The sequence below is a fragment of the Adelges cooleyi genome, unplaced genomic scaffold, assembly GCF_023614345.1.
Source record: "Adelges cooleyi isolate 19-005CV unplaced genomic scaffold, UGA_ACOO_1.1 ACOO_flye_CR_arks_rails_tigmint_CR_PRNA_376, whole genome shotgun sequence".
Taxonomy (NCBI): Eukaryota; Metazoa; Arthropoda; class Insecta; order Hemiptera; family Adelgidae; genus Adelges; species Adelges cooleyi.
The window spans coordinates 5,991,193-6,003,522 of record NW_026096053.1 but is presented as its reverse complement, the minus strand read 5'-3'; the positions used below and the strand labels follow the sequence as shown (position 1 = coordinate 6,003,522).

General features: G+C 28.7%; 2 protein-coding genes across 3 annotated transcripts; one reads left to right on the top strand and one right to left on the bottom strand.

Annotated features, from left to right (window-relative positions):
* Positions 1-2,345: 2,345 nt before the first annotated feature.
* On the bottom strand, positions 2,346-5,320 carry LOC126840697 (cyclin-dependent kinase 12-like). Its single transcript, XM_050576603.1, has 3 exons — positions 5,088-5,320; positions 3,064-4,187; positions 2,346-3,002 (listed from the first exon to the last, which is right to left on the bottom strand). Exons 2-3 carry the CDS (start codon positions 3,929-3,931, stop codon positions 2,563-2,565), a joined length of 1,308 nt encoding a protein of 435 aa, XP_050432560.1. The 5' UTR covers positions 3,932-4,187; positions 5,088-5,320; the 3' UTR covers positions 2,346-2,562.
* A 330-nt stretch (positions 5,321-5,650) lies between these two features.
* Positions 5,651-11,861, top strand: LOC126840687 (cyclin-dependent kinase 11B). Of its 2 annotated transcripts, none has more exons than XM_050576587.1 (11): positions 5,651-5,846; positions 6,859-6,973; positions 8,255-8,313; positions 8,394-8,574; positions 8,950-9,133; positions 9,328-9,567; positions 9,843-10,035; positions 10,424-10,713; positions 10,798-11,027; positions 11,102-11,373; positions 11,443-11,861. In XM_050576587.1, the coding sequence occupies exons 1-11, from the start codon at positions 5,824-5,826 to the stop codon at positions 11,708-11,710; spliced, it is 2,055 nt and encodes a 684-aa protein (XP_050432544.1). In that variant the 5' UTR covers positions 5,651-5,823; the 3' UTR covers positions 11,711-11,861. The 2 variants fall into 2 exon arrangements, with proteins under 2 accessions (XP_050432544.1, XP_050432543.1); XM_050576586.1 differs by having other exon boundaries at positions 8,917-9,133.
* Positions 11,862-12,330: the final 469 nt, after the last annotated feature.

Sequence of the window (12,330 nt, the reverse complement as noted above, 5' to 3'; positions counted from 1 at the left end):
TTATTATAAACGATAAGCTATATTGATTATAACAATAAATGTAGTGTTTCTCTTAATAAAAAAAAAATTACTGGATTTCTCATTTGAAGCCAGGTTATAAGAAATATATTAACTAATTTTCGTTAAATCATTTATAAGTGCAATTTTATTCTAGAAGTTTTAGTGTTTTTGCAAAATAGTTTTTAAATATATAACCAGTGTACAAAATAATAAGTATAAGTAGGTATATTACTGTAGTTTTATAAATATTTTTCTATTTCTACTATTAAATGCTAGCCTAAAAATTAGTATGATATCAATAAATCAAACTTCTTAAAAACGTCACATATTTTCTATAGACAAAACAATTGTTTTTTTCATTAGTTTAAAATTTTTTTTTATTTTTGGGTTCTTTGTAGTAGGCACTTGCAATAAATATACTGGTGCTTAATATAGTGTTTAAACAGAAATTGGTGAGCAACATTTTGTCAGCGGAATCCATAAATATTGTAAAAATTCTCGCTAAAACAAAAAAATGTAATTAATTAATAGTTTTAAGTTTTATTAGTTTTTTTTTTTTTGATGAATGAATTATAATTAGTTTAAATATTTTCCTACTAAAAAATTGTACTTAGACTTCGTATGTTTCTTAATAAATTTATTCTATAATACATTTTCTAATAAATTACCAGCATTTGTGTATGCAGAAATAGACCAAGTTGTTAAGCTTATGCTATCTGAATTTTTCAGTTTCATTATAGCAAGGAGCTGCAAAATTTTGCTCGATAATGATATTGGAGTACAGAGAGGCTGAAAATTGTTTTAATAAAATGTAAAAATACAATTAATAGCATAAATATGTAAAGACAGTGACACCAATTCTATTTATTGATGGTGGTGGATACATTTTTATATTTGCTTTTGATCATGAGGAGTATAAGCAACCCAAAATATAGTTTTAGCGGCACTGCGTTTATCATTATACATACTATTAAAACTGTTAGTACAGCAGCAGGCAAGGTTCCGTTTAGAAATAATGTGTAGAAAACAATGTATATTATACTTGAAAGAAAGGTAATAACATCAAAGCGATTGTTGTAAAATAGAACTATACTGATTAAAATGTATTGTTGTAAGAGTATTATCGGATACTCCATGTATGACATCGGGGAATAACCATTCACATAGTTGTAACAAGCTGTTGTACTTAGACTGCAAAATAAAAAAAAAATAGTTATAAGATATTAGAAATACGACATATTTGTAAATCGAGATTTACAAAAAATGATAGATGGTCCTATTTTTAAGTCATGAAAAAATGGTATACTAATAGACAGAAGTCTAAATAGAAACACACTGAATACCTATATTATATGCATTAAAGACATACACATAATTTACGATTTTTGTAATGCTATAATAACAACGTTTTCCTACGCATTATAAAAATACATCATTAATGATACTTTTTAAACAATTAATAACTAAAAAAATTAATACTTATTGCTTGTTGCATCTATTAAGTATTATAATTTATAACAGTGTCGACTAATAATTGTTAAATTAAACCTAATGAATTATAACAATAATAATAAAAGGTCAATACTACTTTGAATTTATTGGAATATAGGAATATAATAACTTTATTTTCTAAATGTTTTAAACTTTAATTATTTTACATAATACATTTTTAAAATACATAAACTACAGAGTAGGCAAGATCTAAAATAAAACCAAAAACGTTTCTAAATGTCTCTTAACTAACGGCCATCGATACTTGCTACCATATGTTATTGTTGGCTCCACTAGTTACGAAAATTTCTTGCTGCCACTTTATTCTACTAATTACATTCCTTAATTGTCTTGAAAATTATTATATAAAGTCAAATACTTAATACCCTTAAATGGTTGTCGGCTAAATCTGACATTGTAATTTTCACAATTTAATGCAAGGCTTTCTTTTTTAGCAGCTAAATAACCATTAGTAAGTACGGATTTAAAATATGAAGCAATTATGTAAATTGCTTTTTAATAAAACATGATATCTGCTTACTTACCATAAGCAAAAATCATCTCCAACTGATAATAAATTTAAAATAAAAAGAGCATATTAAAAACACTTATTTACTTGATAAGATCCAGTAGCAGGGAACTTAAACTGATGCCTTTGGTTTGTTTTTGTTTGTATATTTGTATAATTTGAGGTGCTTTCATGACAACACTCAAAAGAATTGTAGAAATACTTAATAGGTTCAATAACATAGATAATATCATTGTTTTAGGTATTTATATGTATATATATTTTTACAATTTTCTATCTGAAAATAAAATTGTGTATTAAAAAAAAAAATAATAATAGTCATCACAATAATAATAATCATACAAAAATTAACATTCTCTTTTTCAATAAATCTAGATTACCCTATACAAATGTAACAGTTATAACAAATTTTCAAGATACATAAAATACTTTTTAACAAATTTCCTAACAATATAATATTTTATAATTATACATGTATTAATTTAGGAAGTTAACCCTATATTGATAATAATTAAAATTCGTCAAATTACAAAGTTTTATATTTAAGTTCGTGTTTTGTTCTCTGATTTATTTCTATCTTTTTTCATGATTTTGGAAGATGAATTTTTAGACGTAGGTCGAACTTTATGCTTTCTACTCCATAATTCATGACAATCTTGCCAAGTTGGTAATGTTATACAAGTCTTGCTATCAACATTTGTCAACCAAGAACATTTCAATGCTTCTTCCGCTGTGATACGCTTACTAGGGTCTAAAGTCAACATGTTGTCCAATAGTTCTAAAGCATCATTTCCAATAAACGAGTAATGATATCTAAGTTTACGGCTATGTAATTTTTTTTGACTAATAAATTGCCATAACGGTAGTTTGGTAACATTTGGCCAATTAGCAGGGCAAGGACTGCCGCAGAGTTGCGATATTAATTCAAGCTGGTCAAATTCATCTTTCCCATGAAACATGTTCTTCTTTACAAATAATTCTCCTAAAAAATTCAAGTTCAATAAATACCATGTTAATGATTAAAAAATTATTTTATGTCTTACCTAAAATACAGCCACAAGACCAAATGTCTACTGAAGGACCATACTTTTCTTCACCTAACAGTAACTCGGGTGGTCTGTATCGCAGTGTAACCACTTTGTTTGTATACAAACGAACTTGTTCATTATCAAACAGTCTAGCAAGTCCTAAATCAGCTAATTTGAGTTCGCCTTTATTATTGAGTAGTATATTACTACATTTAATATCTCTATGTATAAAGTTTTGTTTGTGACAATAGTTCAACCCCTCTAACAATTGACGCATTATACTAGCGTTGTCCTTTACTGTGAAATCTACTATACCCGATTCTATTAAACCGGTTAAATCATGATCCATATACTCAAAGACTAAATAAAAGGAGCCTCCGCCTTTTTTGAATTCTAAAATGTCTTCTTTATCAGTGACTACTTCTTTTAGTGTAACGACATTTTTGTGATTTAATTCCCTTAGAATTTTTATCTCTCTAATTGCAGTTATAGGGAAACCTTCCGATTCATTTTCTAATCTTACTTTTTTTAAAGCTACAAAAGTGTCGGATTTTTTTTCTTTGGCTTTGTACACTTGACCATAAGAACCCTCTCCAATTTGTGAAATGATTTCATAAAGATCCACATTACGAAGACCTGTTCTAGTTAGATTAATGTCTGTGAATGTCCTCAAAGGGTTTAAAACAATAGGTCTTCTTAAAGTTGGGCTTTTTGCTCGTTGTCTAAGAGTATGTATGAAATCATGTAAAACATTATTTGGAAGACAATCTGATAAAAATGAATCATGGTTTTCAACTAACGCTGTGTTTTCTATGTCTTTGGGTTTGATCAGTGACGATTCATTTGGCAGTGGTATGCTTTCAATGCCATTTTTCGTTTCCATCTGTTTTGTAGAATGGGTATGTTGAAGTATTGACTAGTTTTTTTACCAGGTAAGTTTTGGTGCAGTAGTATTTCCAAGGAATTTTTAGTTCTAATGATGTTATACAATTTATGATTAAGAAAGACTTCCATGGACTTGAGAGTAGCAAAATGTTGTCGATTGGCTATGTGCTTGTTTGTAGATAACTCTACTTCGGTTTTTGTAACAAATTCTGATGGCATATCAAACATTTAACAGTCATTTGAAAAGCGGGATCCTGAAAAATGTTTTGCCATATTTTGCATTGTTATATATATGTATACTAGGATTATGTACAAAATATATTATGATAGGTTTTTTAATTATTTTAATACATAAATAATTGGCAAAGACTTGGTAAAATGAAAACAATCAAAATGCAAAATTATAAGGTTTAGTCATAAACTTAATAATATGATCAAGTACATATTTAAAATAATTATTACTAATTACTAATAACTTAAAAAAAACAATATTAAAATATGACTAAAAATTAATTACAAAAATATTATAAAATATACATAGATATTGTTATTTCTAAAATTAATATTTTTTTTTTTAAATCAACAATTTAATTTTTTTAATTGTTTGACAAATTTTAATTATACTCATCGCCCAGTATTAAACTAATACCCTATCTAAAATTTAAATTAGATACATTTATTGATTGTTAAAGAATGCTACAAATCAATTAAAGTATAAATACATCATTTTTAAACATCTTAAATTACTTTTTAAATTTACCTAACCCCCCTCCCCGTTGTCAATATATTATTGTTTTAAATAAATTTCACAAATTTAGTAAGAATGATTATATTAAAAATTTTTTTGGATCATGAAGAAAGTTCTAAATAAAATACAGCGAAGTTATTTTTAAATAAATAAATAAAATATATTATTTTAAATATATATGTATTTTGTATATATATATATATATATATATATATATATATATATATATATTGGATGAAAAGGAGACAAGTGATTCGCCACGTCTAATTTTAATAGTCCAGAGTGTTATAATGTGAAAAAAACTCAAGTCAATTACCAATTATTAATTTTACAAATAGATGGTTTTTATAACGTTTTTATTTTCAATAGTTTAGTAACCGATCAAATGGCTATTTTTTTAACTTACTTAAACGGGATCGGCGCACCAGAAGTGAACACAAGTCTGAGCTAAAATGCTGTCGTCTTCGGGTTGTTGTAAAATTAAAGATAGGAAACCGTAGACCAACAGAACGCGACCAGACGCAAGTCTTAATGAGAAGTAGAAATCTTAAAGAGAAAAAAAGTGGTCTGGAAAATTCCTAAATTGATAACGTTATCAGTTAAGTTCATCTATATCATTTTTTAAAAATAAATAATTAATATTAAGAATTTATAAATAAATGGAATTTGCGTTTAGTTCATACAATTTAAATTGTAAAAGTTGATAAAATAATTGAAAAAAAAAACCTGTAAAAAATCTCATTACGCTAATGACTTTTAAAAAATGTTTAGAAAATATCATAATTTATTTACCCGGTTGTTCTTTCCCCGTCTTAATACAAATTTTCATTGACACAATCTTTAACGACATTTTTAACTGCTATATTGGCTATGCTGCACAATGCATCTTTTGAATTGCACACTGCAATGTCGAGTGCAGAGAGCCTCATGGTTACCTTTTTCTGCTATCAATATTATCATAATTTTGTTGATATTGCATTTTTTTGATAATATTTAAAAATTAATATATTAATAAAACACATTGAATTTGGATGTATTTTGGGCTCGCACTACTTAACGAAAATATTAATGTTATAAGTCAAATAGTTTTATTGTTGTGTATATATGTTAAAAATTAAATTGCTTGGCATTTTCATTTAATCATGGACGATAATTCTCCTAGCAGGTAATAATTATTATAAGTACTAAAAAGAAAATAACGCATACATATTAACAGATGGGTTATTAATATTTGGTGGCAGCCATTTGCTTATTTGTTTGGTTTGATAATATACCTTATGCTATACTAAGTAAACTTCTACACTTTATTCCATAACTATTGCAACTCTTTATTTGATGCCAATAATAAATAGTAAACATACCAACAAAATTTATCATTAATGGTGAGCCATAATAATTATTATTTTCACAGTTTTTTTTATAATGGTCTTAACAAATACTAAAAACTATTGTCCATTAACTGTATCAGGACGCAGTTGCATTAATCACAGTATAAGCATTAATATAATACTCAATAGTTGTGATTAGAAATAGTTCAAAGAAAATTAATTTTTTTGTAATCCAACTGAAGGTATATTTCTCGTCATGTATTTAACGGGCCTCACTTATATACCTTTCTTTAATTGACTGAGTAATAAGGTTTTCCAAAAGGACTTGTTATTGTAGAATGTCATGCTTATTTCTGGAATGACTCTTATAAGAAATTTTAGAATGTATTCACGTCAAAAATGATTGGATACATATTACAAGTGCTATGTAAATTGCAACTTAGAAAATAGAGAGTTGAAATTTCATAAGTACAAAAATTCAAAATAAATTAGATGTTTTTTACATTTTGTTTCTTCAAAAAATGTTTTAATATACCCGAGTATATCTGCAACAAACTTTATGTTTATGAAGGTATAATTCCAGTTTTTTTAATTTTTTTTTAAAAAGTAACATAAATGGATTTGGTCCTTTCTGTCTTAGAAAGCTTGTAATAAAGATTATTAAATTTATAACTTCTAACCTGTTAACTATGTAGGGTATTGCATGAAGACAAAACACGAGAGGACAAATTGCATGCCAGTAAAATGTAAAACTAATTTGTTCAATAATGTTTATTATTTATTTCTTTATTATGGTTTTACAATTATGTACTACATAGTATTTTTACTAAACAAATATTTTTATTTTAGTGGAATCACGGATGAAGAGGAACCAGCCTTAGACCATACTTTAACTATAAAACCTCCTCAAGCTAAAGTGCAAAAATCAAGACACAAAGTACCAAGTCATCATAAACATTCAAAAGTGATTTTAATTTTTTATAAAATTCATTAATTTTCACATAAATAAAACTTAAGTGACAGGACTAGACTTAAGTTGACTAAACATCTTATTAAGGATGAGGGGGTTGAAGACAACATTTTTATACTCATTGTTGTAATTTTTGATCATGTTATTTGCTTAGGAATAATTAATGAGAATTACAAATCTCATATTTTATATATATATTTCATTCTACTAGACACAATGTATAAAATAAGCGCAAATGTATGTATTTATGTTTATGCCCCAAATGTGAATGTGTCTAGCTCACAATATAGATTGAAGATGGGAATTGTATGAACTTAATAGACATTAAAATTGCTTGACATGTCATAAGCTGGATTAATAAAATGTTATTCTAAGTTTATTATAGACAAGTAAAGAGTAAATTTGTAAAAATTACCAAACTTTAAGCAAATTTTACTCACGTTTTATTTACTACAAGTAACAATGATTTAGTATGTTTTACAAGTGAGGAATAGGTCATTCATAAATAACATTAAAATAAGTGTTTTTACAATGCATGTAGCAACTGAAAAATTCCCTGTGGACCGGGCTTTGGTTACACATGCTAGTGTATTACTTATTAGAATAGTCATTGACTAATTGTTTTAGCTTCGGTGCGGAGCTGAGAAGGTATTGTTTTTACAATGATGTGTTTTTATTTTTGTGTCTGGACCCACGATATCTCGTAAAGTGCTAAACTGATTTCTTCGTGTAGCAACTCTATAGATTAGAAATCATACCTGGAAGGTACTTTTTTAGGCCAAACATTTAAAAAAGTCCCCCCTTCCCCATCAAAATCGAGAAAAACCTAATAAATGTACACATTTTTCAACTTAAAATTACGATGCCCTATAACTTTTTTAAAAATAGTCGAAAAAGTTCCAAATTTATATGAATTGTTCTTCAAACATAGTACTCTATATAGACAAAACATAGTTACTATTGATAACCATTAACAAACCAAACAAATATCATAAACCCTTTCCCCTAGAAGGGATAGAATTTTTTTCTTTATTTTACTTTTTCAAGCAAAGTTTTAGAGCATCGTAATTTTAAGTTGAAAAATTCCCACGATATCTTCTAAACCACTATAACTGGTTTGAACATACTACCCACAGATTCGCATCGAAGCGTTTATTTAACAGTGATTTTATCTTATTCAGTTATAATAAAATCTGTAGACCTGTGACCTCTCCGTCCCCACTATGCCCCGACCCCACTGTACTGGCTCTTTTACAATGTATTCATAATTTCTAGGATCCAGCAAAAAAACATCAATCTAGACATCTTGACAAGAGGAAACACAGGCATACACGGTATCAATTAATATTTAAAAAAGTTTTTAGATAAGATTATAATGTATATATTATGTTACTAAAAACAAACAAAATTTCAGGGAAGAAGAACATGATCACAGAAGTAAAAGAATAAAAAAACCTGATGATTATTACAAATTAGATTCTAGAAATCCCGATAGAATTGAGAATGAAGATTGGGATCATTATAAGAAAAGAAGTAGCCATAGCCATGATAAACATTCAAAACATGAAAAATTCTCTAGAGAAGAGGGTTTGAAAGTAAGTTTCTTTCTATTGTCAAATGAATAATTTATTAATTTTAGTTAACAAACTGTAGAGGTCTAAACAAGTGAACAGTGACCAGTAGTTGTATGAGAATGTGACTTTATAAGTGGGCACATAAAGATCTGTGTGGTTTTGTTAGCATATATTAAAAAAATAATTATATGATATTGTTCTTAAATTCATTGACCAAAATTTATAGTACTTTGATGTTGTTTTCTTAACATTGTGGACATATTTTTATTTGTCATTGGTGTACCTACAGATTTGAGTACTGGAATTAAACAATAATAAATATAAGCATACATTTATATGTATGACTATTCTTTATTTGTAAAGGAAAATGATTTGAGAAATTTGTTGCAAAAAAAGAAAATGGAAAAAGAAGAAAGATATCGTACATCAGATCATAAACATTATCATCAGTCAAAAGAGGGAAATGATAATGAATCCAGGGATGCACGAAAAAAACGAGAAGAAGACGAAAGGGACACCCGTCGACACAGAGAACGTGATCAATATATCGAACAGTATTATAAAATGATAGACCGCCCTAGTAAGTAGAGATTAAAATATATCAAATTCGTATTGTATTGATTACAAATTAAAGTTAGTTACTTGAATATTGTCCAATTAATACAGAGATGTCGAAATAATTAAAAAATGTAAATCTAACCTTCATTACATGTGCAAGTTTTTCAAAGTTAATACTGTTAGTAATAACATGTTGTGTCTTTCTCTATGCTATAGGGCCAGATATAGCACCTGATTTGGTGGTTTTATCTAACGATTCATCTTCGTCCGATTCTGAAAAAGAAAGTGGTGAACACGAAGAAGAAAATAATAAATCAAAACCAGAAGAAAACTCCCTTACTCCACCTCTAGAAGAAGCCAAATCAGTTCCTAACAGCGAAGCGGAAGAATCGGGCGATGAAACTGATAGTTCTGGTTCAACTGCTTCGAGTTCTTCTAAAAGTTCACAATCTAGTGGTAAAATATTAATAAATAAATAATTATTAAGTTGTATGGAATTATAAATGTATTTCAATATAATTTTAAATTGAGAGTTAGCGGTTCATTTATCTTGATGTGCTCGCATAATTAACCCTTTTATGGAAAATATGGTATACAGTGCCACTTAGCGTGCACTAAAGGGTCTTTATGGTCTGTGGAAAAAAAGCCAATAGTAGGGCCTTCTTCCAGAGATCACCTCATTAAAGAAAACAATTTCTTAATTTATACAAACAAATATTTTTTTTGTTTAGAAAAATCTGGCGATAGATCTAGTAGTAGTGCTAATAATTCAGTAAAAGAAGAATCAAAATCACCAGAAGTTGACACTGAAATACAAATGGATATTCCATTGGAAAAAAATTCTTCACCGCCACTGTTACCTAAAGAATATTTACCGGCTTTGCAAGGATGTCGAAGTGTAGAAGAATTTCAATGTTTAAACAGGTATTTTAATAAAGAATTAATTTTTGTCAACTTGACGTGTAACCCAACGGATATAGTGTGCCAAATTTCAGAACAAGGGATGTTTGGATTGATTTTTGCATGTTGCTAGTGATTATTTCAGGAGGGTGACCGGATAATCCCCCCTGGAGAAAAATGAAACCCCCCTCCAGGATATAGCACCAAGATGATATACAAATTAAATTTTTCATTTTTTTTACCCTGATAATTTTTAATACACCCCCCTCAAACAAAAAATCTAAAATAAATACTGTACGTCACTTAACTATAGATCCATAATATGCACAAGTACTTGATTGTGTTCAAATAAATGAGTATAGCAATAATAATCATTAAAACAACAGATATCATTTAAGTATATATTTTTCAGAATTGAAGAAGGAACATATGGTGTAGTTTACCGTGCAAAAGAAAAACAAACAGATGAAATAGTAGCTTTAAAGCGGCTTAAAATGGAAAAAGAAAAAGAAGGATTTCCAATCACTTCGTTAAGGGAAATAAGTACTCTACTAAAATCTCAGCATCCTAATATAGTGACTGTGAGAGAAATAGTTGTTGGTAGCAATATGGACAAAATTTTTATTGTGATGGATTATGTAGAACATGATATGAAATCGTTAATGGAAACAATGAGACAGAAAAAACAATCTTTTACAGCAGGTATTAATAGTTAAACACTTATTTTGTAGGATATTTGCATAATACTTATTTTAATACTCATCAAACGTGTGTTGGACATTTCAGCTGAAGTCAAGTGTTTAATGCAGCAACTTCTTGCAGCTGTAGAACATTTACACGACAATTGGATTCTTCATAGAGATTTAAAAACATCAAATTTGCTTCTAAGTCACAAAGGCGTTTTAAAAGTTGGTGATTTTGGTTTGGCAAGGGAATATGGTTCGCCATTAAAAGCATATACACCGGTTGTTGTAACATTATGGTATCGTTCGCCTGAACTTTTATTAGGTGCTAAAGTGAGTAAACAATTCGAGTTGTATAATTTCAGTAATTTGCTTAATAATAATAATAATATCAATTTTATTTATAGGAATATTCCACCCCAATTGACATTTGGTCTGTGGGTTGTATATTTGCTGAATTTCTTTTGATGGAACCTTTGTTCACTGGAAAATCTGAATATGATCAATTAAAAAAAATCTTCACTACTTTTGGTACTCCTAATGAAAAAGTTTGGCCTGGATATTGCAACTTATCATTAGTGACAAAATTGTCAATGCCAGATTTTCCTCCTTCAAATTTCAAAGGAAGATTTATGAAAGACGGTGTTTTGTCTGATATTGGATATGATATTCTTAAAAAGTGAGTATAGATTTTTCAGTTTTAAAGCTGGTTTTTTCCCCCTAAATATTTGCTAATAATTCATAATAGGATGCTTACGTATAACCCAGCAACTCGTATCACAGCAGAAGAGGCACTTGGCCACAAATATTTCTCAGAATTGCCCCTCGCTATAGATCCAGCAATGTTTCCAACATGGCCTGCCAAAAGTGAAGGCGGGACACGCAAAGCTGCTGCCAGTCCAAAACCACCTTCTGGAGGAAGAGACTATAAACAACTTAAAGAAGATGAAGGATTCCATCTCGGAAATAATTTATCAAAAATTCCTGCAGCACCAGCGTTTAGTCTCAAGTTTTAATACATTTTAGTTTAAAAATAAAAACACCATAATTATTTGGCTGTACCATTTCTTTTTGCTTATTAAACATGTATTAATTAGTTTGACTTATGTAATTTCTATTGATAAATTCATATAAATATGATAAATATATTATTTTTCTTTACTCATTTTTATTGAAGCAAACGTTTAGAAATGAGATATCTATATACATTATTTTTGTATTTTCAAATTAGCCAAATCAACTCCTTTACTATAAATATATTTCGGCTGTACCGGGAGGTGTGGTGCAGTGGACATCTCAGGTACCGCATGGCACTTGAGGTTATGCTGTGTCCGTTGCTGCTTGATCCCAGATGGGTGACCACCCAGGATTTTTAGCGGCGACCCACACTATCAACCCCGGATGCATGGCTGAAATGCCATGCAACCCAGTGACCAAACTGGCATAAAGTTAGCCATAGCCACTCCCGGTCAATACGCCATATGCATTATTATTATTATTATTATTTCGGCTGTGCTGATGCAAATTTTGGTGGTTTTAATTCTTTTTTTATAGTTCTTCTCTCTTCTTTTTTACGTAAACATCCATTATTCCTACCGATCGGGGCTTGGACGGTTTAGATTTGGAACTTTTGGGC